The sequence below is a fragment of the Herpailurus yagouaroundi genome, unplaced genomic scaffold, assembly GCF_014898765.1.
Source record: "Herpailurus yagouaroundi ecotype Mexico unplaced genomic scaffold, PumYag 28, whole genome shotgun sequence".
NCBI classification, from domain to species: Eukaryota; Metazoa; Chordata; class Mammalia; order Carnivora; family Felidae; genus Herpailurus; species Herpailurus yagouaroundi.
This window is the reverse complement of record NW_024412376.1, coordinates 4781397-4808657: the sequence shown is the minus strand read 5'-3', so window position 1 is coordinate 4808657 and position 27261 is coordinate 4781397. Positions and strand designations below refer to the sequence as shown.

At 33.8% G+C, this 27261-nt stretch overlaps 1 protein-coding gene across 1 annotated transcript in view; it reads left to right on the top strand.

Annotated features, from left to right (window-relative positions):
- ADAM2 (ADAM metallopeptidase domain 2) overlaps positions 1-27261 on the top strand; it is a 146439-nt gene that overhangs the window by 81700 nt on the left and 37478 nt on the right. The window contains exons 12-15 of the mRNA XM_040453573.1: positions 270-450; positions 4009-4107; positions 4208-4403; positions 16382-16487. Of these exons, the coding sequence (XP_040309507.1) occupies positions 270-450; positions 4009-4107; positions 4208-4403; positions 16382-16487 (582 nt within the window). The remainder of the gene's footprint in view (positions 1-269; positions 451-4008; positions 4108-4207; positions 4404-16381; positions 16488-27261) is intronic.

Here is a 27261-nt window from a genome sequence, read left to right as displayed (position 1 = left end):
TATTTTGTGAGGTAGGAAATGTAAGAGAAAACAATGTCATGAGTGAGTGTAATATAAGAACCAATAAAATTCCATCATTTATTGCTAACTAAATATTTAATATAAATTCTTGCACAATTGACTTCCCTTGTACAGAAAATAAAATTTTGACACTAACAAAATTGAGCATTTTGACTGTTGTGGAATACTATTAAATAGCTTTATTCCAAGTCTAGGCAATTTATGAAGTAATACTTAACATAAAAATTTGAAGTTTGATGTATGTTTAGTCATTCCAGTGGTGTGAAGATCTTTAGTAACTGCAGCATGGAGGATTTTGCAAATTTTATTTCAAATCCAAAGTCCCAATGTCTTCAAAATCAGCCACACTTAGATCCATCATACAAATCTGTGGTTTGTGGTAATGGACAAGTGGAACAAGGAGAACAGTGTGACTGTGGGAGTGCAGAGGTTAGTACTACTTTGGAAGATATGCGTGAAAAATTATAAATAAATTTTTATACTTCCATTTTCCCTAGGGAATCAAAATCACTTTTCTGAAAAAAAGTTAAAAAGGCATATAGAAATTTTAATAAACTGATAAGTGCCCTTATATATCAGTATATGGATTCAGTGGTTCATAGATTATCCTTACAGATGATTTTCAAGATCATTAATTCTGTAACTATGTTGACCTAGGTTTTCAATTTCCCTCTTGAGTGTGTTCTTCCCTAGTATGGGAATACCTCAGAGCTTTGTGGGTTTTGTTCCAGACAACCAGAACAAAGTGAATATCACAATAAAGTAAATAAAATGATTCTTTCTGTTTCCCAGTACATACAATTATAAGGTTATATTATCCTATAGTCTACTAAGTGTGAAATAGAATTATGTCTGAAAAAACAAGGTACGTGTCTTAAAAATACCTTATCACTGAAGAATGCTTTGAACTCCTCATCTGTCGAAGTTTTATCGTGAGATTTCAGTGATTCAGTCACATCTTCAGGCTTCATTGCCAATTATAGTTTTCTTTCTATTTCCATCACATGTGTAATTACTTCCTACACTGAAGCCTTGACCCTCTCAAAGCTATTCATGAAAATTGGAATCAACTTGTTCCAAACTCCTGTTAATGTTGGTATTTTGACCTTTTCCCATAAATCATGAATGCTTTTTATGGCATCTAGTATAGTGAGTCCTTTCCAGAAAGTTTTCAACTTACTTTGGTCAGGTCTGTTAGAAAAATCACTATCTATCGCAATTATAGACTTTAATCAATGGGCTAGAAAATGGATGTTGTGTTAGTAATCATAAAACAACATTAGTCTCCTTGTACCTCCCCATCAGAACTCTTGGGTCACCAGAAACATTGCCAATGAGCAGTAATATTTTGAAAGGATTCTTTTTTCTGAGCTGTGTTTCTCAACAGTGGTCTTAAAATATTAACTAAGCCATGTTGTAAACAGATGTGCTGTCATCCAGACTTTGTTGTTCCATTTATCGGTCACAGGCAGAGTAGATTTAGCATAATTTTTAAAAGCCCTAGAATTTTTGAAATGGTAAATGAGTATTGCCTTCAACTAAATGTCATAGCTGCATTAGCCCCCAACAAGAGTCACCCTGTCCTTTGAAGCTTTGAAGCCAGATATTACCTTCTCCTCCCTATCTATGAAAATGACATCTTTCAATGGAAGGCTATTTTGTCCACATTGAAAATGTGTTGTTTAGTGTAGCCACCGTCATTAATTATCTTACTACATCTAAATAACTTGCTACAGCTTCTACATCACCACTTGCTACTTAACTTTGCACTTTTATGTGATGGATACAGATTCTTTCCTTAAACCTCATGAACCAACCTCTGCTAGCTTCAGACTTTTCTGCAGCCTCCTTATCTCTCTCAGCCTTCATAAAATTGAAGAGAATTAGGGCCTTCTTGTGGGTGAGACATTGGCTTAAGGGAATGTTATGGTTGGTTTGATCTTCTATCCAGACAACTAAAACTTTCTCTATATTAGCAATAATGCCATTTTGCTTTCTTATCATCCGTGCATTCATTGATTTTTAATTTCCTTCAAGAACTTTTCTTTTGCATTCACTACTTGACTAACTTTTTGGTGTAAGAGGCCTAGCTTTGGCCTCTCTCAGCTTTCAACATGCCTTCCTCCCTAAGCTTAATCCTTTCTAGCTTTTGATTTAAAGTGAGAAACATTTGACTATTCCTTTCACCTGAATTAGGCCAACTAATAATCCTGTAATTTCAATGTTGTTGTGTCTCAGGGAATAGGGATGCCTGAAAAGAAGGAGCGAGGGGAGCAGTTCATCAGTGGAATAGTCAAAACATAATTAAGTTTATTGTCTCATATGGACAATGGTTCATGACACTCTCCAAAATCACAATAGTAACATCAAATGCCACTGAAAACAGATCTCCATAACAAATATAATAATGAAAGAATTACCAAAATGTGACACAGAGACTGTTGGAAAAATGATGCTGGTAGATTTGCTCAATTTAAGGTTGCCACCTTCAATTTGTAAAAACAAATAAACAAACAAAAGTGATGTTTGCAAAGTACAATGAAATGAAGCACAATAAAATAAGGTAATGCCCACATTTCTTCCAAGCTTAATATCTGCTGGCATTCAGGAAAATAGGTAGAAAGTTTTCACAATTCCACAGAAAATGAGGCATGCTTGTGGCTTTGAATATTTTAATGCAGGTCAATATTTAAGTAAAAAAATGTTTGGCTCATTCACAATCAATAAATGCATGTTCTCCAACCCACAAAAATCTTAGATAAAGCTGCTTGATTGGAGGGAGGTGGGAAGACTAGAGATAAAAGGAATGCACTAAGAGAGAGAGATTGTGAGACTCATAATGGGTGTATGGATGTGAGGAAATCAATACATAAAAGGAGTTCAGTGTTCCCTACAGCAATAGCTGAGGTCATGAATGTGTACTGTCCCCAATAAGAAAGTGAACTTTTAGATACCTAGTTGGATGACGTGCTTTTAAGAAATTATTTTCCAGTACCCACTTGTGTTTTTCTTGTTTGGGTCTAAATGGAAACACTTTGAAAATTTTTAGTAAAAATTGACAATTGTGTATCTTAGTTCTATTAATTATAATATAAGTGAGCCAGTTCCTGTGATATAACTTTATTCTCTGGAATCCAGTATGGGTAGCAATAACAATAACATTGATTAGGCAGAATAGTTCTGGAAAATAGTTCAAATTTAGTTTGCCCTAATAAGTATTTGACTATAACTCATATTAAGACTACTGAAATCCATGACTTATTTTTGTGTAACTTATTGAAATTTTTGCCCAATTAACCCTATTCCAAATCCCTGACAATTTAAAAAGTGTGTGTGTGTGTGTGTGTGTGTGTGTAAGCATTGTCTCTCCAATCTTCTCTATTCTTATCTGTTGCTTTAAGTGTAATAATAGAATTTTTATAAACAAAATCACATGGATGAATCATAACATTAATCAAGGCATAATAAGATATGGGTGAATCATAATTTCAGTCATATTTAGACATATTATTTTCTAAGTCTTTGCCTTTAGAGAATAAAAGTAAGTTAAACTTTGAACATCCCATAAAAGTTATAGGCTTATTAAAACACAATAGATTCATAAAGGCTGATTAGGAACTAGTCACTATAATGAAACTGATAAATCATAGTTTCCATTTATTTTATGTCTTGTATTTAACTATCTGTTTGTCTACAAAAGCCAGAGAGCTTGATGTTTTGGCTTTGGTGGACTCAGAGTTTCAGAAAAATCCTACTACAGTATAGTCAAAACTACTCTAGGGATAGAAAGAGTATACAGAATAGCAGAGTAGTAACCAATAAATATGTGTTAAGTAAATAAATAAGTGGCTCTATTTTTTTTATGTTTGCCAACATGTAATTTAAGCACCTATCTGCATATTAGATAATACTCTGTCACCATTAAAATATCTATCTAGTGTGAGTAAAAGTTGGAAGGTACTTCAGAGCATTTGATTTTCCTTTCAGGATTGTGCTGCTAACTTAAACTCATGTTGTGATCATACCACATGTACATTAACAGTTGGTTCAACTTGTGATATTGGTGAATGCTGTAAAAATTGTCAAGTAAGATCCTTTTAAATTTTTCTGAACAAAGTCATCTTTTTTATTCTATTCATATGTTCACATTCTGCTTCATTCAATATTATTTACTTCATTTCATCAGTATTTGGCAAAAGGAGAAATATGTAGACCTTCCTCTGATGAATGTGATCTCCCTGAATATTGCAATGGATCATCTGCAACATGTCAAGATAACTTTTTTATTCAGAATGGGCATCCATGTGGAGAGAATCAATGGCTTTGTCTGAATGGAAGTTGTATAAGTGGGATAAAACAGTGTGTGGATTTATTTGGTGAAGGTATTTATTATAATTTTATTTCTCTTATATGTGTTCTTCTGGAAACCAAAAAGAAGTAGATGTTGACACATAATTGTGATTTAAAAAATAATGTAAGGGCCTCCTGGGTGGCTCAGTTGGTTAAGTGTCCAACTTTGGTTCAGGTCATGATCTCACAGTTTGTGAGTTTGAGCCCAGCATTGCGCTCTGTGCTGACAGCTCGGAGCCTGGAGCTGGCTTCAGATTCTGTGTCTCCCTCTTTCTGCTCCTCCCCCACTCACACTCCGTCTCTCTCAAAAATAAACATTAAAAATTTTTTTTAAAATAATGCGATTTTTAGTATATATATATATACACACACACACACATACATATATATGTGTATATATATATGTATATTATATATCTTAAAGGATTATAGAAAAAAGTTAAGGAATGCTGTAAAAAAATATCAGACAAGTTGTCTGGAATTAAAGGTATGAATTATTTCCACAAAATAATAAGGGAAAAGATTCAAAGTCTATGGGCTCTTCATTTGAGAAGGAAAAAAGCAGACTGAATATAAGTTACACTTCCCTCTCTCACTCCATATCCATAGTTTTCTTAGTAAATATAAAATACATACATATGGCTGTGGACATTAGAGGATCGTAAATATAAATTGGCATGAATAGAATTTAAATCACACATGCAGATACACACAGCCAGATACACACATTCACACCTGGGAACTACAAGGATAGTTTATGAAAATCACAAAAGGGAGTAATGAGGATCCAGTAACTATCAAATAGTTGAAAGATGATGTGCACTGAGTACACATGGTACTAAATATACATGGAATCATTTGCTGAAGAAGATGGAGACAGCAGCAATGGCAGCAGCATTTACGTCTATATCAGAAGTAAAAGAGTGATTGACAGAGGAAATATTTAGGATATTCATATAAATAGCCAAGTGGCTCAACCTTTTCTCAACTGTAATGGGTAATTGCCTACTTTAATTTCTGTGTAAAAAGGAGTTACAAAGTAATGATCAACTCCAAAAATGGACATACAATGACATAGAATGACTATTGGTTTGAAGAAAGGCAAAACAAAGATATAAGGAAAGAAACATAGAATGGTAAAGTGCTCCTCCCAGGAACTGGGTGATTTGAACCACAAAGGAAATTTTGAAGAAAGATATCTCTATCTCTCCACCTCTCTGTCTCCTCTCTCTCTCTCTCTCTCTCTCTCTCTCTCTCTCTCTCTCTAATCTCTCTTTCTATATATACCTATCATCTATCAATTATCTCTCTATCATCTATCTATCTATCTATCATCTATCTATTTACTATCACTGATCTCTACCTATCTCTTATCTATCTCTATCTGTATCATGTCTTCCTTATCATCCATATCATCTATTTATTTATCTCTATCAACCTACCTATATATGCATACAGATAAAGAAAGAAAGAGAAAGGGAGAAATAGGAAAGAAAATCTTGATCTGAAAGGAATACTGGTTAAAATGTAAAAATAAACATATTGGTTAGATCATTGAAAAGGTAGAACTTCTGTTTCAGCTGGCAGGTAAAATTGTGAATTTCACCCAATGTTAAATACATAGATTAAAAAAAAAGTATGTGAAAGCACACATTTGAACTCATATAATTTGCTTTCCAAATCTATTTCTGTACGGGCTGATTGTGAATGATGTTAAAAACAAAAAGGGAAACTAAATGAGGAGACAGAAGAATTAAGCAAGAAGAAATCATCATCATAGAAATTAGCAAAATTCATTATTGGCTAAAAAACACATCTTTTAAAAACATATTTTAAAATATAAAGAATAATATGAAATGAAGTTATTAGTATGTCAAAAATGTAAGTTGACCCCTAGAAGAATAAAAATGGAAAAAAAAATAGTTTCACCAGGAAAAAAAAAAAAAAACTCAATCATTCCAATAAAATGCAGCACAAAAGAGAAATTAAAAATTAGCATTAGTCAAGTATTCATTTTATAATCCAAGCTACAAGAATAATAATAAAATAATTTGAAAATAAAAGCTTATAAAGGAGGGGTGCCTGGGTGGCTCAGTCGGTTAAGCATCCGACTTTGGCTCAGGTCATGATCTCATAGTCTGTGAGTTTGAGCCCTGCATCAGGCTCTGTGCTGACAGCTCAGAGCCTGGAGCCTGCTTCAAATTCTGTGTCTCCCTCTCTCTGACCCTCCCCCGTTTATGCTCTGTTTCTCTCTTTCTCAAGAATAAATAAACATTAAAAAAAATAATTAAAAAAAAGATTATAAGGGGAAAAAACAAAAGCAAGAAAATTCTTGATTAACTCAAAAGGCAAAAACAAAGTTAAAAAAAAATAACATAAAATAAGAGAATAAATTCTAAGACAGCTTATTTACATTTAAATATTTTGTAATGTTAAATATAAAATCTGCATTAAATATTAAATTTAGGGAAAGGATGTAGCAAGTACTGACATATGTAACTATGAGAAAATAACTAGAAAAACCAAGGTACACTGTATTGATGATATTTTAATTTTTTTAATGTTCATTTATTTTTGAGAGGGAGACAGAGCATGAGCGGGGGAGGGGCAGAGACAGAGGGAGACACAGAATCTGAAGCAGGGTCCAGGCTCTGAGCCATCAGCACAGAGCCTGACACAGCTGGAACCCACAAATGGTGAAATCATGACCTGAGCCTAAGTCAGAAACTTAACTGACTGAGCTACCTAGACACCCTAATGTGCTTTCAGAATCTTAGGAAGAATGTCTTTAAAGAAAAAAAAAACACATAAAGAGATCATAGCAAAACTACTAGGAAAAAAAAATGAAAAGAGGAGAACAAAACATCTAAAGTGGGAGAAAAAGACACAGTACCTTTTAAAAAGCAAGTGGAGTCAGATTCCTTGTCAACAATTATAGAAGCTAGATGGCAAAGTAAAGATACTTAAAACTGCTAAAAGAAAATAACTACTCACCCACCCAGAATTCTTAATGAGCAAAAAATACCCTGTACATCTTTTCAATAAATGTGCATGAACAACTGTACATTCATATGCAAAAGAATGAATTTGAACCCCTACCTCACACCAAACACAAGAATTAACTTAAAATGTATTATAGACGTAAATGTAAGAGCTAAAACTATAAATTTTTACAGGAAAACATAGGCATAAATCTTAGTGACCTGGAATTAGGCAGTGTTTTCTTAGATATGACACCTAAAGCACAAGTGATGAATGAAAAAGGCATAAATTGGACTTCAAAAATTTAAAAAGCTTTCATTCTTCAAGAAAGTGGAGAGGGGCACCTGGGTGGCTCAGTTGGTTAAGTGTCCGACTCTTGGTTTTGGCACTGATCATGATCTCATGGTTCATGGGTTTGAGCTCTGTATCGGGCTCTGAGCTGACAGTGTGAAGCCTGCTTAGGATTTGCTCTCTCCCTTTCTCTGTGCCCCTCCCCTGCTAGTTTGTTCACTCTCAGAATAAATAAAGACAGTTCGATGAATGGGAGAATATATTTGCCAACCATATTTTTAATTATAGACAAAATATATACAAAATATAAGAAACTCATCTGACTCAACAATAATAAGACAATGTAGTTTAACAAATAAGCAAAAAATTAGATTAGACATTTCTAAAAACAAGACATAGAAATGATTAATCATAGGGGCGCCTGGGTGGCTCCGTCAGTTGGGCGACCGACTTCGGCTCAGGTCATGATCTCACGGTTTGTGAGTTCAAGACCCGCGTTGGGCTCTGTGCTGACAGGTCAGAGCCTGGAGCCTGATTCAGATTCTGTGTCTCCCTCTCTTTACCCCTCCCCTGCTCACACCCTGTGTCTGTCTCTCAATAATGAATAAACATTAAACAACAAATTTTTTTTAAAGAAATGATTACTCACATGAAAGATGCTCAACATGATTCGTCATTAAGGAAATTTAAATTAAGACCACAACAAGATACTTCTCCACACTTACTAAAATAGCCATAATTAAAAGACAATAGGAATTGTTGGGAGAATATGGCAAAATCTGAATTCTTATGCACATGCTTGTGGGAATATAAAATGGTACAGATACTTTAGAAAGCAGTTTGGAAGTTCCTTAAAATTTTGAACCTAGCAGTTTAACCCCTGATATATGCCTAAGGAAACTTAAAACATATGTCCCCACAAACCTTGTATACAAATGTTCACAATACCATTATTCATAATAACCAAAATGTAGAAACAACCCAAATGTCCATCAACTGATGAACTAGTAAATAAAATGCAGGATATTATTTAGTCAATAAAAATTAAAGAAGTGATGATATTTGGTATTTACCAATAAATTTTGAATAAATTTTGAAAACTTTACGCTAACCTAAGAAAGCCAGAAACAAAATACCACAGATTCTATGATTCCGTTAATAGTAAGCATACAGAATAGGCAAATATTTAAGACAGAAGATAAATTAATAGCTGCCTAAGGTTAAAGGAGGGAGGCAGAGGATGAATGTATGAATGTAATTCTGTGTGTGTGTGTGTATTGTTTGACATATCCAATTTAATATTACAGCATATTGGTGACCACCTTTACTGTCACAACTTAATACTCCTGAATGCACTGCAATATGATATCTGCTAAAAATCGTGTGTTTTGTTGCTTCGTTGGTTGTTTTTAAACTTAAAAGTGTGAATGTTTCTCAATTTCCTCCTCTGTTCTCTTGGTCATTTTTCTCTATTTGTGCCAGTCTTATGCTATCTTAATTTCTCTCCATTTATATCTCAGAGACAAGTTTTGTCTTCTTCCTTTTGTATCTTCTTCATATGTGTTGGCTTGGCTTTCTTCCATATGAACTTAAGAACCAGATTAATAAATTAAATAATGCATTAATTTTAGTTGAATTGATATCCATGTAATATTGAGTTATTCTGTGGATGATCCAATGAGTATGAAGTGGTATCTTGTGGTTTTGATTTGCATTTACCTAAAGACTAATGATGAACATCTTTTCAATGTTCTTATTGACCATTTGTATGTTTTGTTTGGAAAGATATTTATATCATTAACCTATTTTTTAATTGTTAAATTCATGTTTTACAAATATTTTCTTTTGTTGTCTAAATTATGTCATCACTTTTCTGATGGCCTCTTCTGAAATGCAAAGTTTTAGTTTTGATTAGGTTCAATTTATTTATTTTTTTTGTATGTGCTTGTGATTTTGGTGTTATATCTAACAGAGCATTGCTTAATTCAAGGTCCTGATTTGTTTTTCCTGGGAGTCTTATACCTTTTCCTCTTAAATTTGGGTCTATAATCCATTTTGAGTTAATTTTGTGTATGGTGTGAAAAATGGTCCAACTTAATTCTTTTAGCATGTGGATAAGTTATCTCAGCATCACTGTTGAAAAGATGATTATTCACCCATTTAAGTAACTTGACATCTTTGCTAAAAAATCACTTGATTGTAAAACAATTTATTTCTAGACTGTAAATTCTACTCCATTGATCTATACATCTATATTCTTATGTCAGTAGCACACTGTCTTGATTACTGTAGCCTTGTAGTTTACAAATCAGGAAATGTGAGTAATCCAACTTTTTCTATCTTTTTAAGATTATTTTGGATATCCTGGGACTCTTGCATTTCTTAAATTTCAGAATCAACTTGACAATTTCTGAAAAAAAAGGCAGCTGGAATTTTGATAGTAATTGTGTTGAATGACATATCAATTTGAGGTGTAATGTTATATTAACTATGTTATAGCTTAGAATCCATGAACATGGGATGTCTTTCCAATTATTTTTATTGTATTCAGCTAATTTTAATTAAATGTTTTATAGTTTTGTAATTATCAGTATACAAGCTCCACACTTATTTTGTTAAATATATTTCTTAATATCTTATTCTTTTTGATGCTATTATGTATAGGATTTTTAAAAATTTTCATTATTCATTACTAGTGTGGAGATATAAATTGACTTTGAATATTGAACCTTTATCCTGCAAAATTGCTAAAATTCTTTATTAGTTCCCATAATTATTTTTAATAGGTAGCTAGGATTTCTATATATCAGAAAATGTCTTAGGAAAATGGATATATTTTAATTTCTTAGTTTATAATCTATATGCCTTTTATTTTTTCTTCTTGGCTTTTTTTCCTGACTAGTATTTCCAATATAATATTGAGTAGAAGTACTCAGGGGATATATTATGATTTGTTTCTTATCTTAGGGGTTGAACTTTGAGTTTTTCATTAGTAAGGATGATATTAACCATGGTTTTTTTCATAATCCTCTTTATTAGGTTAAGGAAGTTCCATTTCAGTTGCCCTGTTTGTTAAGGTTGCTGGGTTTTTTTTCCTTAAATCAAGAGTAAAATGCTAGGCTTTCCACTCCTTTTTCTGTGTCTATTAAGTGATTTTTTTTTTTTTTTGTCTTTTAGTTTATTGATATGGTGCATTACACTAATGTCTAGCCTTGCATTTCTGGAAGAGATACCACTTGGTCAAGTTGTGTTATCATTTTTATATTGATAGTTATGGATTCTTGGTATATGATTGAGATTTTTTTCTTATTTTTATTGTGAAAAAATAGACATGACATAAAACTTGCCATTTTTACTGTTTTTACAATTCACTGTCATTTTACAATTAACATTACTTTGCAAATATCACCATCATCCATCCCCAGAACTTTTTTCACTTTTCCAAACTGAAACTCCATATCTATCAAAGTTGATTTCGCTGTTGATTTTCATGTGCAACTGTTTTTAACATTTTTATCTATATTTTCTTTTGTCGCCAATGCTTTTGGCATTATATCCAAGAAATAATTGCTAAATCCAATGCCAAAAAACTTTTCCTGTCTATTTTCTTCTAAGAGTTTTATAGTTTTTCGCATAATGTGTAGAGAAGTTGAATCACTATGTTGTACACCTAAAAGCAATGTAACATTGTGTGTCAAATATACACAAATAAAAAAATTAAAGTTTTTATTTAAATTCCAGTTGTTAATATACAGTGTAATACTAGTTTCAGGTGTACAATTTAGTGATTCAACACACACATACAACACCTGGTACTCATCAAAACAAGTGCACTCCTTAATCCTCAGCATATCTAAGAAAAAGTTTTATGTTTGTAGCTCTTACATTTATGTGTCTAATCCATTTCATGTTAATTTTAGAATATCCTGTAAGGTAAGGGTTCAAGTTCATTCTTTTGCATGTGTATACTCAGTTTTCTTAACACCAATTGTCGAAAAGACTGTCCTTTCCTATTGAATGGTTTTGGCACACATAAAAATCATTAGACATATATGGAAGGATTTGCTTCTGGGGTGGCTATTTTAGTCTGTTGGTGTATATATCCGTATGTTAGTATGCCAATGTACATGGTTTTGAATACTGTAGCTTTTGTGGTAAGTTTTGAAATCAGGAAGTATGAGATCTCCAAGTTTTTTCTCCATTTTTAAGATTATTTTGACGATTTCAGGACCTTGAAACTCCATACGAATTTTAAGATGGGTTTTTCTATTTCCGCAGAGATACATTGTTGGTGTTTTAATAGGTTTGCATTGAAGCTGTAGCTCACTTTGGATGATATTGCCGTCTTAATATTTTTCCTCCAAGTCATAAATATAGGATAGCTTTCCATTTTTGTGTTTTCTTTAATTTTCTTCAGCAGCACATTGTGGATTTCATTGTATAAATTTTATTTCACTTTGGTTAATTTTACTTGTATTTTTTCTTTTTGATGCACTGATAAATAAAATTGTTTACTTAGGTTTCTTTTGGGAATTTTCATTGCTAATTATAGAAATGCAACTGATGCCTTAAATTTTGTATCCTTAAACTTTCCTGAATTTATTTATTAGTTGTGTGAATGTGTGTGTGTGTGTGTGTGTGTGTGTGTGTGTGTGTGTGTAAAATCCTTAGAATTTTCTTCATATATACAATCATGGCAACTATGAGCAGAGATAACTTTTTCTGTTCCAATTTAAGTTCCTATCATTTCTTTCACTTGCCTTTTGCTTTAGACTAAGACTTCTACTAAAATCTGGCATCCTTGTGTTGCTCCTTGTCATTAGAAGAAAAGCTTTCAACTTTTAACCACTGACTATTATATTAACTGTGTTTTTTATAGGTGGCCTCTACTATATTGAAGGACTTTCCTTCTAATTCTAGTTAGTTAAGTGTTTTTATCATTAAAATGCATCAAGTTTTGCTTCTTGTGCATCAATTGACATGATCATGTGTTTTTTCCCCTTTATTCTGCTATTTTGGTATATAACATCATCCTTGTATTCCAGGAACAAATCTTACTTGGTAATAGAATATGCTAATGGTTTTGGTAATAATGCTTTAATATGCTCTAGATTTCAGTTTACTGGCATTTTATTATTCATCACTGTAGATTTTTTTTAAAAGTTTGTGTTTAAATTCCAATTAGTTAATATACAGTGTAATATTAGCTTCAGGTGTACAATATAGTGACTCAACACTTCCATACAACAATGAGTGCTCATCACAATTACACTCCTTAATCCGCATCACCTATTTAAACCCCCCCCCCCCCCACCTACCTCCCCTCAGGTAACCATCAGTTTGTTCTCTACAGTTCAGTTTGTTCTTGGCTTTCCTCTCTCTTTTATTTCCCTCATGTTCATTTGTTTTGTTTCCCAATTCTGTAGATTTCTTGAAATTTTTATGTCTATATTTGTGAGAGATATTGTTCTAACTTTTTTTTGAACTGTCTTGTGTTGTTTTAATAATCAAGTCACATTGAATGACACAAAAAGCATTCCTTACTCATAGTTTTGGGAACAATCTGCAATGTATTATGTTGTCTGAAAATTTTGGAGAATTTACCAGTGAAGTCATCCACACTCAGCCTTTTCATTATGGGAAATTTCCTGATTAATAATTCAAATTTGCCAGCCTTGTTGATCTCTTCAAAGAACCAAATTTTGGTTTTGTTGATTTTCCCTGTCACTTGTCTCTTTTTTATTTTATCATTTTCTTCTATAATTCCTATTAGTTCTTTCCTTCTGTTCCTTTTATGTTTAGAATACTTTTTTTTCAGGGGCGCCTGGGTGGCGCAGTCGGTTAAGCGTCCGACTTCAGCCAGGTCACGATCTCTCGGTCCGTGAGTCCGAGCCCTGCGTCAGGCTCTGGGCTGATGGCTCGGAGCCTGGAGCCTGTTTCCAATTTTGTCTCTCCCTCTCTCTCTGCCCCTCCCCTGTTCATGCTCTGCCTCTCTCTGTCCGAAAAATAAATAAAAACGTTGAAAAAAAAAAAAGAATACTTTTTTTTCAATATCTTAAGATAAAATTCTAGGTTATTAATTTGAAATATTTCTTTCCTATTTTAAGCATTTACAGATATCAATTTCCAAGTAGCAATTTCAATGTTTTTTATAAATTTCTGTATGTCATGTTTTTATTCCTATTCATCTTAAATATTTTCTAATTTCCCATGAGATTTTTTTTTTCTTTGATGCTTTGGTTATTTAGGAGTGTGATTTTTAATTACCATGTTTGTACATTCCCTAATGTACTTTTATTATTGATTTTTAATTTAATTCCATTGTATTCAGAAAACATAATTGAGTATTCAGAGAACATAATTCATATGATTTCATTTCTTCTCAAATTACTTAGACTGTTTTGGCCTCACATATGACCATTTTGAAGAATTTCCAAATGCATGGAGAAGAATATGTATCCTGCTCTTGTTGGATAGAGTGTTCTATAGATATGTTATGGCTAGTTCATTTGTAGTGTTGTTCTAATTTTGTATTTCCTTACTGATCTTCTATTTCTTCTGTCCATTATTGACAGTTGACAGAATGTCAGCTATTATTTTTACCTACTTCTTCCTTCAAGTCTGCCAGTTTTTATTTCATAGATTTTGGTGCTTTGTTCCTAGGGGATATGTTTGTAATATTTTCTGTAATATTTCTTCATGCGTTGACAATCTTATTGTAAAAATTGTTTGGTTGTCTTTAGTAACATTTTTTTTCTTATACTTTGTGTGTGTGTGTGTGTGTGTGTGTGTGTGTGTGTGTGTGTGTGATGTTTCTATAGCCACTCCAACTCTCAGGGTTATTGTTCTGGGTTTTGTATTCCTTCCTGATTGTGGATTGCCATGTCTGGTGTGGTGTCTCTCTCTGCCTCTCCTACTGGATTCTATGAGAGTTTTCTCCTTTGTCCAATGTGTAAGAGTTGCTTAGTTAGTTTTTAGTTTTTTGAGATGAAATTTTTCCATATCTAGCTGCAGATTTGGTATGTCTATGGGAAGAAGTGACTTCAGAATCTTCTTATGTTGCCATCCTGAAATGGAAACTCTATCCCTATTAGCATTTTAAAGATGTTACTTTATTGTCATAATGTTTCCATATTTTCTAAAGAAAATCTGTCAAATCGTGTCTCTTTTCTCTTTAAGCCATCAAGATTTTCTTTGTTTTTTAGCAGTCTTCATGTCATATGTTTGGGTGTATTTGTGTATGTGTGTGTAATTCTTCTTAGTGTTCTGTGAGTTTCTAGGAACACTGGTATAAATCCTGTATTATCATATGGATTTTCTTAAAATTTCAATTATATTCAATAACCTCTCCGTAATTATTTCAGCTTATTTTTGATATTTTTCTTCTTGCATGCTTGTATCTTTGTAATTTATACAATGTATCATGTTCTCTTAACTATTTTAATATAGGTAGATATCTTTATATTTTTTCTTGAATGAAAAGACACATTTCTAGTTAAATTTTTTCATTGTCTTTAATTTTTGCCTTTTGAAGCCCTGCTTTCAGTCTAAAATGCTTATTTTTTTACACAGATACTACTATTATCCATCTTTTTCTTCTGTTAAGTGTATGAAATGAGGAACTAATCATTTTAATTAAATCAGAAAGTGATATGTATTAAGTTTTGGTTAGAGATTAAATAACGTTCAGTCTATCTAGTTTACTGTTGTTTTTATGGCCATAACTCTTTAGGGTTTTCAACTGGGAATTGGTATATTTACTGAGACTCCTTCCCTTGGCAACTATGTAACCACAACACAGAAACTGCAGAAAAATCCACACTGCTTTATGGAAGTCTTATATTTTAATCTCCTGCTCTTCACACATTTAGAAGCAGGAATGATCCTTGAGGCAGGGAATAAAGTATATGTTGAGAGCTCTTGAATCTCTAATTTTGTCACTATAACTATGAAGATCCTTCAACCATGGCCTATTTTTATGTCCACCAAATGGCCTGCTTCCCTAGCTAAGCAATAATTTTGACTTCTCACCCATAACCAGGTTTAAAATGACCTCTGGGATAAAATAAACTGCTTATTTCCAGTTTACTAGAGCCTGTGGGAGTTTCAGCTGAGATCCAGATTTGTACCTGTGGATCCTCTTTTGGTGTGCCATTTTCTTCAGCACCATAATGCAGTGGTTAAATCTTCCTATCAAAGATTTTTGATTTCATCCTTCAACTACAATAGAACTAATGGATGCTATAATAAATAAGATCCATTGGTTGGATTTTATGAGAATTGAACACATTGTGTGCATGGATTGGATAGTAAATGTAAAAACTGAGACTCCAGGATTTTTTTCTAAGAAAAATATGAAAATATTTTTCTAAGAAAAATATGAAAAAATAAGATATTAGTTAGTGGTTTGCCTTGAAATGATATTTATATGTTAGGTTATTGACCAATAAGTCAACTTTTAAAGTTTCTTATACATTTATAGATATCTAGACTTATTAAAAATTAGAATATAAACTGCACACCATGGTTAATTTTAAGATATATTTTTGGCAAGAGTGCTTTCAATTTTTAAATATTTCATTGAAATTATTTTGTGTGATTTTAAATCTAGTTTTTTTTCAATATGTGTTATGAGTGTATTTTGTATATTTTAAACCATATCAGAAATTTAAATATACTCATAAATTATTTTAAATTAACATAAGCTCAATATGACTAAACACACATTTTTTTCCAGGTGCAGATTTTGGTCCTGAAGAGTGTTATGCTCACCTTAATTCTAAGACCGATCAATCTGGGAACTGTGGTTCAGGTCCTTCAGGATACATACAGTGTAAAACTAAGTATGCTTTAAGAAATCTGTCTGAGAAACTCTATTTATTGCCTTAAGTTAGAAAATACAACCAGATAATTAAGCTTATGAGTAATCAAAATATTACCTGCCCATGAAGTTAGACTATATTCAGTCAGTCATAAATGTCTTTAATACAGAATATCTGCACTACCTTTTCTCATACATCCCATTATCCCTTTTATTGTCCCACAGAGTGCTTACTTACATATAGATACATTGATAACATTAGTTAGAAGGACTGGTCATTTCTATTTTGCACGTTGTCATTTTAACTTTACAAAGTATGAGCATTCTTACAGTGATGAAAAGAAAATGTGTGAATTTTTACTATCCGGTAAGTAAAGGACTGTGTTTAAGACCATGTGCTCTACAGCCATGTACCTTGGTGTCAGTTCCTAATACCACTGGCTTACCTTCTTGTGTGAACTTGGATATGTGCTTCATTTTTCTGGTATGCCAAATATGAATAGTAATTCCACTAACACCATTGGGTTACCGTTACTATATATATTAGAACCAGAATGTTACTGCTCTTATAATATTTTATTTTGATATGATTTCAAATTTGGTTTGGTAGTAAAAGTAAACATTCTGTAAAACATTTCTAGTTTGCATGAATCATACAAAGCCTCCCCATATACCTTCACCCAGGTTTACCAATTATTTACTTTTGCCCATTTGCTTTATCCTTCTATTTTTTCAACTCTCTTCTCTCCTCTCTTCAAAATGATTTTCCTAAACCATTTGAAAGAATATTGAAAACTATGCTTCTTTACCCGTAAAAAAAGCATGTGTGTTTCCTGGGAATAAAGGTATTTTCTTACATAGCTATAGTGTAGCTATAAAGCCATGTTTCATATTAGAACTTCTGGGGCCCTTAGGTGGCTCAGCCAGTTAAACGTCTGACTCTTGATTTTGGCTCAGGTCATGAACTCACAGTTTGTGAGTTCGAGCCTCAGCCAGCATCAGGCTCTGTGCTGACAGTGCAGAGTCGGTTTAGGATTATCTCTCGCTCCCTCTCCCCCTCCCCCACTCACTCTGTCTCTGTCTCTCTCAAAATAACTAAATAAACTTTAAAAAAAAACCTTCTTTAATTGTCTTAGGGAAGTATTTATATCTATTTTGTCTTTTTCAGGAACAAATCCAGAGTCATATTTGTTTGTATTTAGTCATAATGTATTTTTCATCTTTAATCTAGATATTTTCTTTGTTTTAATTTTTTTCTTTTCTGTAGTTTTTTTTTTTTTAATACTACAGAGTAATTGTTTTAAAGATGTCCTTCAATTTGGCTTTGGTGGATATTTTTCATAGATTCATGCTATACGTTTTGCCATGCTTACTACTGAAGTGATATGTATGCCCTAGTATAATTTTTAAAAAGTACATGGAATTTTTTCTCAGTCTTGTCTATTTTAGATTAAATTATATTGAGAACATGGACATATTCTGTTCCTCTTCAAACTTTACTTCACTAGGCTTAAAATTCATTGATGATTTCTAATTCCATTATTTACTCTGCCTGTAAGCTAGAAATGTACAGTAGGGAGAAGTATTCCTTTCTCTATTTATTTATTTATTTACTTATTTGTTTGTTTATGTGTTTATTTACATTGGTTCAGACTCAGCACTTGTTATTTTATTCAATAGTATAGAATACTTTACTGTTATTATTCATTGTGGTTCTTTTTCAAATTGTCTCAGTTTTGGCCACTGAGAGTCTCTTTTATTTGGCCAAGTGTTTGATAGGACTCTTTAAGAACTTCCAGATTTTGGGGGTGCGGCTCAGTTGGTTAAGCGTCGGACTCTTGGTTCAGCATAGGTCATGATCTTATGATTTCCTGAGTTCGAGCCCCGCATCGGCTCTGTGCTGATAATACTGAGCCTGCTTGGGATTCTCTGTCTCCCTCTCTCCCTCTGCCCCTCCTCCACTCATGCTGTTTCTGTCTCTCTCAAAGTCAATAATAAATAAACTCAAAAAAAAAAAAAAAAGAACTTTCACATTTTTCTAGCACAAAATATTCTAGGCTCCTGTTATGCTTTTCCTGCCCCTAATCTGTATTCAGCTATTTATCCAAGTAGCCTATATTCTTTTAGTAGAGAATAATATTTAAAAAATAAATATCTGGGCAACAGATGTGCTTATTTCCACTATTTTTTATTACCTCTGCACCTTCTCAGTCAACAGAGCTAGAACACACATGTAATATATGCACATACATGTATCATACAATTATTTATTTGCTCCTTTATATCTCTGCATTTAAAACATGAACTTACAGTGATTATTTCTGATTACACACCATAAAGTACATTTTAGTACATTTCTCATATGTTCAAACTCAAATATGCAGAAGTTATTTGTTAAAAATCATGTATATTGGGGCGCCTGGGTGGCGCAGTCGGTTAAGCGTCCGACTTCAGCCAGGTCACGATCTCGCGGTCCGTGAGTTCGAGCCCCGCGTCGGGCTCTGGGCTGATGGCTCAGAGCCTGGAGCCTGTTTCCGATTCTGTGTCTCCCTCTCTCTCTGCCCCTCCCCCGTTCATGCTCTGTCTCTCTCTGTCCCCCAAAAAATAAATAAACGTTGAAAAAAAATTTTTTTAAAAAAATCATGTATAAAAATTGCATTTACTGACTAAAGAAAACCTTCTAGTGATTATGATTGTATTTTCCTTTAATCATTGATCATTTTTACATTAGCTGCTATACAGTGCTTCTCTGTTAATTGATATTTGAATCATATTGATATTGGTATCTAGGGATTTATTTGCTCCTTGGGTATGTCTCATTTCTTTTGGCATGTATACATTTTTTTTTACTTTGTATTGGATACTATGAGTAATACATAATGGAAACTTTTCATTCATTTATGCTTCCTGAAAGCAATAGAATTTTGTTGTGGAAGGGATTTAACGTAGCTGAACTCACACTATAAACAATACCCTTCTGTGAGTTGTAGTTGAAATACTGTTTATTTCTTTATGCCTCTTAAGATGCTTTATGCCTCTTATTTCTTATGCCTCTTTAGATGCTTTTTATGAACTCCCTGGAGTCTTCACTGTACATGCTGAGTTCAGTGGTCAGACAAGATTTATGGTGAAGTTTATGCACACTTCAGTGCTAAGCTCCTTTTAATTTCTGGGCACCTAATTGACACGAGGCCCATTTTTAGTTCTGCCATCTGATTATTTAAGCTAAGAGATGTTGGATATATCCCAATTCACAATATCTCTTGATATAGTTCCCATTGTTAAAGCTCAATTATCATACAATTGTTCCCTTTCTGGTTACATTTCTCTCTTTCTCCCTCTCTTTCTCCCTTTCTCTCTCTCTCCCTGTCTCCATATGTGTGTGTGTGTGTGTGTGTGTGTGTGTGTGTGTGTGTGTTTCAGTTAGAATTCTACCCTTACTGGAATCCTTAGTTTATTACATGCAGCAATCAGTGAAACTATGCACTACGAGAAACGGTGGGGTATCTTGGTTCCAGAGTTTGAGAGAGTTTTTATAGAATTTGGGTTTGTTTTAAGTGATTTCAATTGGGTTTGAGGAAGTGGATCTTTCTTCTGAATTTGATGTTTTCAGAAAGTAAAGGTATGATTGAGTATCTCAATAAATCTTACATATGAAGAAGAAAGATTGGAGAGAAGTTAAGCTGTAACTGATAATGAAGCAACAGCCACTCATATTAGCTGGATGAGACGGATGTTTGATAATTTTGTTGTTTGGAAAATGTTTATGTTTTGTCTCTCTATGTTCATTCATAATTTATGGAGCAGGTCTGTCTTTTCTTGATGCATCATGACCACAGAGTGACTTGGCTTAAAGTTGATATTCCTAAAATTGCTTATATTCAACAGTTAAGCAGAAGATCTAGCTATAAGTGCAAGTCAGTTTGCATTTACTCTAATACTTTTCTGTTAATATCTTCACCTGAATGTCAGAGGATGCTTTTCTCTTTTTCATTTCCCTTTCTTGCCCAAAGTCAGACAAAGTCAGGCCATAGAAAATTGCTCCAAGTTACCTATATTTTTGTCATTGCTAAGATTTTACCGATTAGGAAGTTATTTAGAGAATGTGGTATCTAGTTGGGCTCATGTTAGTCTCCCCTGCCACTTTTGCTGCAAGATAATTTGTTGAATTCTCTGATGTATCAGTGGCTGTGTGGTAGCATTTAGACCCCCAAAAAGACTCATAAGCCAAATAAAAATTTTATGGTATAATATTTGCTATAAATATATGCTCACATTGATAGAGCAGACATAATTTTCAGGATATCCGTTTTGTTAAAATACTGCGTATACCTTATATAACGTACATAGTGATAACTCTATGGTATGTAATTCATTTACTTTTGTTATTTTTAAAAAATGTTTACTTATTTTTGAGAGAGAGAGAGAAACAGAGAGAGAGCATGCATGCAAGTGGGGGAGGGGCAGAGAGGAGGACAGAGGGTCCCAGGTGGGCTCTGTACTGACAGCAGAGAGCCTGATGTGTGGCTTGAACTCAAGATGACCTGGGAGATCACCTCTTGAGTTGAAGTCTGACGCTCACCTGACTGAGCCACCCAGGCGCCCTACTTTTGTTAATTAATCTAACTTTAGCTTTTGAATTCTTAAGTTTTAAAATGTTTTCATTTAAATTCAAGTTAGTTAACATACATTATAATATTAGTTTCAGGTGATTCAGTACTTACATACAACACTCGGTGCTCAACACAAGTGTACTCCAAAATCCCCATCACCTATTTAACCCATCCCGCATCCACCTCCATTCTGGTAACCATCAGCTTGTTCTCTATAGTTAAGAGTCTGTTTCTTGGTTTTCCTCTCTCTTTTTTTGCCCTATATATATTTTTTTGTTTCCTAATTTGCACATACGAGTGAAATCATGTGGTATTTGCCTTTCTCTGACTAACTGATTTCACTTAGCATAATAATCTCTAGCTCCATCCACGTCATTAAAAATGGCAAGATTTCATTCTTTTTATGGCTGAGTAATATTCCATTGTGTATTGATGTCCACATATTCCTTATCCATTCATCAATCGATGGACACTTGGGCTGTTTCCATAATTTGGCTACTGTGGATAATGCTGCTGTCAACATTGGGGTGTATGTATCCCTTTGAATCAGTATTTCTGTATTCTTTGGGTAAATACCTAGTAGTGTGATTGTTATATCATAGGGTAGTTCTATTTTTAACTTTTTGAGGAACTTCCATACTGTTCTCCAGAGTGGCTGCACCAGTTTGCATTCCAACCAGCAGTGCAAATGGATCCCCTTTTTTCCACATCCTTGCCAACACCTGTTGTTTCTTGTGTTGTTGATCTGAGCCATTCTGATAGGTGTGAGGTGATATCCATTGTAGTTTTGATGTCCTTGATCATGACTGACGTTGAGCATTTTTTCATGTGTCTGTTGGCCATCTGTATGTCTTCCTTGGAAAATGTTTATTCATGTCTTCTGCCATTTTTTAACTGCACTGACAGCACAGAGCCTGACATGGGGCTCAATCTCACAAACCATGAGAACATGACCTGAGCCAAAATCAAGAATCAGATGTTCAAATAACTAAGCTATGCAGGTGCCCCTCTGTTCAGTTCTATTGATCTGTGTGTGTGTGTGTGTGTGTGTGTGTGTGTGTGTGTGTGTGCCGGTACCATGCTGTCTTGATCACTACAGCTTTGTAATGTAACTGGAAGTCTGGAATTGTGATGCTCCCAGATTTTCTTCTCTTTTTCAAGATTGCTCTGGCTACTCAGGGTCTTTTGTGGTTCCCTACAAACTTTAGGATTGTTTGTTCTAGGTCTGTGAAAAATGATGTTGGCACTTTGCTAGGGATTGCATTAAATATGTAGATTACTTTGGATAGTATAGACATTTTAACAATATTCTTCTAATCCCAGGAGCATGGAATGTTTTCCATTTCTTTGTATCATGTTCAATTTATTTCATAAGTATTCAATAGTTTTCAGAGGACAGATCTTTTACCTCTTTGGTTAGGTTTATTACTAGGTATCTTATGGTTTTGGTGCAATTGTAAATTGGATTGATTCCTTGATTTCTCTTTCTGCTGCTTCATTATTGGTGTATAGGAATGCAACCGATTTCTGTACATTGATTTTCCTGTAATTTTTTGGTGGAGTCTTTTGGGTTTTCTGAGTATCATGTCATCTGTAAACAGTGGAAGTTTGACTTCTTCCTTGCTGACTTGGATGCCTTTTATTTCTTTTTGTTGTCTGATTGCTGAGGCTAGGTGTCTTGACACTATGTTAAATAACAATGGTGAAAGCTGTCATCTCTGTCTTGTCCCTGACCATAGAGGAAAAGCTCTCAGGTTTTCCCCATTGAAGATGTATATGGTTTTGATTACATTGAGGTATACTCCCTCTAAAGCTACTTTACTGAGGGATTTTATCATGAATGGATGTTGTTGTACTTTGTCAAATCCTTTTTCTGCACGACTGAAAAGGCCATATGGCTCTTTGAAATCTTTTTTTAAAGTTTATTTATTTTGAGAAAGAGAGAAAGAGCCTGAGCAGGGGAAAGGCAGAGAGAGCACGTGAGAGAAAATCCCAACTAAGCTCTGCACTGCTACCATGGAGCCGATCCTGGGGCTCGATTTCATGAACTATGAGATATGACCTGAGTCAAAATCAAGAGTAAGACACCTTACTACAGCCACCCAGACACCCAAATCTTAGTTTTAAAATAACTCAAAGGTAAATAGGCATTATATTCATGCTTAGTAAATTTTTGGGAGTGTAGATAAACTGATACATGTGTTTAAAAACAGTTTTTTGTTCTCATTTTTAGTTTCATATCTAAAAGTATGTAGTTCTAGGCTCTTTGCTACAATGCATTATCCATGTGCAAGAGAAAACTACCCTTTTAAACAGTAGTTACATGTATGTGAAATGAGATTAATAATACTTTCCCTTTCTACCTCATGTGACTTTTTATAGAATTTAAATGTCATGTTAAACACTTGAAAACATTACTGTTTTACCCTTATAGTGTTAAACACTTGAAATACTACGGTTTTACCTTTGTAAAATTTTGCCTGAAGTCCATGTGTAAATATAGCATACTAAAGATAGAGTATATATAAATTCCTTTTGATTATTTTTTTAATATTCACTTTGCTTGGTTTTATTTGACTTTTAAATGTATGTGGATTATAATAATTGAATGTACTTTAAATGCAAAATTTCATTAATATTTTCATCATGCAAAAATGTTTTCTTTAATCTATACCCCATACAACCTCATCTCAATGATGATAGATAAATGTAGTCTATTAAAAAATTTCATATAAATGGAATGCTACAGTATGCATTTTTTGTGTTATACTTAATATTCCGGCATAGTTTTCAGATTCAAATAGATCAGTCTTCTATTAGATTTTATTTTTATTGCTAAGTAATTTTGATTTTCACTGAAAATTACTATATATGTTAATTAATATGATCAGTTTATTCATTCCTTATTGATGGTCAGTTATATGGTATATATTTTAGCTATTATGAATAAAACTGCTATAAACATTTAAGGTCAGGTCTTTATAGTGTAATATTTTTTCATTTATGTTTGGTAGATACATACATAGTATCATTACTGAGTCCTATAATAAGTTCACATTACCTTTTTAAGAAATTGCTGATTGCTTTCTAAAGTGGCTGTGTAAATGTACATATACATTAACATAATTCAAGAGTTCTAGTTTCTCCACAATGTGTTACTACTTGGTATTACCATTCTTTTTTATTTTAGCCACTGTAGTTGTAACTTGTTTTAATTTACATTTACTTACATTTACACTTACCTAACTTTTGAACATTTTCCCTAGTCCTCAATGTGTATCTCTTCCTGTGTGGCGAATTTATTAATTTTTTTCCATTGTATTTGGAATAGGTTAGTCTTCCTACTATTGAATTTTATCTTTATATCTTTTTATTCTGAACAAATTGTGGATTCACAAGTAGTAGCAAAAATATATAGAGAGAAAACAAAGGTCCCATGTACCCTTTAGTCAGTTTCCCCTCAAGAGGTAACATTTTATATGATTTATATCAAATGTATTTTATCTGTAGTACAATATCAAAACCAGGAAATTGACACTGGTAAATAGACCTTACCCCACAGATTTCCATCAGTTTTACATGTGTGTGGGGTGTGTGTGTGTGTGTGTGTTGAGAATTGCCATCTTAACAATATTGAGTTTTCAATTGATAAATATATAGGATTTCTCAATTTATTTGTTTTCTTTTATTTTTCTCAACCAGATTCATTAGTTTTTTGTGTTCATGTTGCATTTATTTTGTTAAATATATTCTTTTTTTATGTTTATTTTTTTTAAACATTTCTTTTTTTTTAAATTTTTTTTATTTATATATGAAATTCATTGTCAAATTGGTTTCCATACAACACCCAGTGCTCATCCCAAAAGGTGCCCTCCTCAATACCCATCACCCACCCTCTCCTCGCTCCCACCCCCCATCAACCCTTAGTTCGTTCTCAGTTCTCAACAGTCTCTTATACTTTGGATCTCTCCCACTCTAACCTCTTTTTTTTTTTTTCCTTCCCCTCCCCCATGGGTTCCTGTTCAGTTTCTCAGGATCCACATAAGAGTGAAACCATATGGTATCTGTCTTTTTCTGTATGGCTTATTTCACTTATCATCACACTCTCCAGTTCCATCCACGTTGCTACAAAAGGCCATATTTCATTTTTTCTCATTGCCACGTAGTATTCCATAGTGTATATAAACCACAATTTCTTTATCCATTCATCAGTTGATGGACATTTAGGCTCTTTCCATAATTTGGCTATTGTTGAGAGTGCTGCTATGAACATTGGGGTACAAGTGCCCCTATGCATCAGTACTCCTGTGTCCCTTGGATAAATTCCTAGCAGTGCTATTGCTGGGTCATAGGGTAGGTCTATTTTTAATTTTCTGAGGAACCTCCACACTGCTTTCCAGAGCGGCTGCACCAATTTGCATTCCCACCAACAGTGCAAGAGGGTTCCCGTTTCTCCACATCCTCTCCAGCATCTATAGTCTCCTGATTTGTTCATTTTGGCCACTCTGACTGGCGTGAGGTGATATCTGAGTGTGGTTTTGATTTGTATTTCCCTGATAAGGAGCGATGCTGAACATCTTTTCATGTGCCTGTTGGCCATCCGGATGTCTTCTTTAGAGAAGTGTCTATTCATGTTTTCTGCCCATTTCTTCACTGGGTTATTTGCTTTTCGGGTGTGGAGTTTGGTGAGCTCTTTATAGATTTTGGATACTAGCCCTTTGTCCGATATGTCATTTGCAAATATCTTTTCCCATTCCGTTGGTTGCCTTTTAGTTTTGTTGGTTGTTTCCTTTGCTGTGCAGAAGCTTTTTATCTTCATAAGGTCCCAGTAATTCACTTTTGCTTTTAATTCCCTTGCCTTTGGGGATGTGTTGAGTAAGAGATTGCCACGGCTGAGGTCAGAGAGGTCTTTTCCTGCTTTCTCCTCTAAGGTTTTGATGGTTTCCTGTCTCACATTCAGGTCCTTGATCCATTTTGAGTTTATTTTTGTGAATGGTGTGAGAAAGTGGTCTAGTTTCAACCTTCTGCATGTTGCTGTCCAGTTCTCCCAGCACCATTTGTTAAAGAGACTGTCTTTTTTCCATTGGATGTTCTTTCCTGCTTTGTCAAAGATGAGTTGGCCATACGTTTGTGGGTCTAGTTCTGGGGTTTCTATTCTATTCCATTGGTCTATGTGTCTGTTTTTGTGCCAATACCATGCTGTCTTGATGATGACAGCTTTGTAGTAGAGGCTAAAGTCTGGGATTGTGATGCCTCCTGCTTTGGTCTTCTTCTTCAAAATTACTTTGGCTATTCGGGGCCTTTTGTGGTTCCATATGAATTTTAGGATCGCTTGTTCTAGTTTCGAGAAGAATGCTGGTGCAATTTTGATTGGGATTGCATTGAATGTGTAGATAGCTTTGGGTAGTATTGACATTTTGACAATATTTATTCTTCCAATCCATGAGCAGGGAATGTCTTTCCATTTCTTTAAATCTTCTTCAATGACCTTCATAAGCTTTCGATAGTTTTCAGCATACAGATCCTTTACATCTTTGGTTAGATTTATTCCTAGGTATTTTATGCTTCTTGGTGCAATTGTGAATGGGATCAGTTTCTTTATTTGTCTTTCTGTTGCTTCATTGTTAGTGTATAAGAATGCAACTGATTTCTGTACATTGATTTTGTATCCTGCAACTTTGCTGAATTCATGTATCAGTTCTAGCAGACTTTTGGTGGAGTCTGTCGGATTTTCCATGTATAATATCATGTCATCTGCAAAAAGCGAAAGCTTGACTTCATCTTTGCCAATTTTGATGCCTTTGATTTCCTTTTGTTGTCTGATTGCTGATGCTAGAACTTCCAGCACTATGTTAAACAACAGCGGTGAGAGTGGGCATCCCTGTCGTGTTCCTGATCTCAGGGAAAAGGCTCTCAGTTTTTCCCCGTTGAGGATGATGTTAGCTGTGGGTTTTTCATAAATGGCTTTGATGATCTTTAAGTATGTTCCTTCTATCCCGACTTTCTCAAGGGTTTTTATTAAGAAAGGGTGCTGGATTTTGTCAAAGGCCTTTTCTGCATCGATTGACAGGATCATATGGTTTTTCTCTTTTTTTTTGTTAATGTGATGTATCACGTTGATTGATTTGCGAATGTTGAACCAGCCCTGCATCCCAGGAATGAATCCCACTTGATCATGGTGAA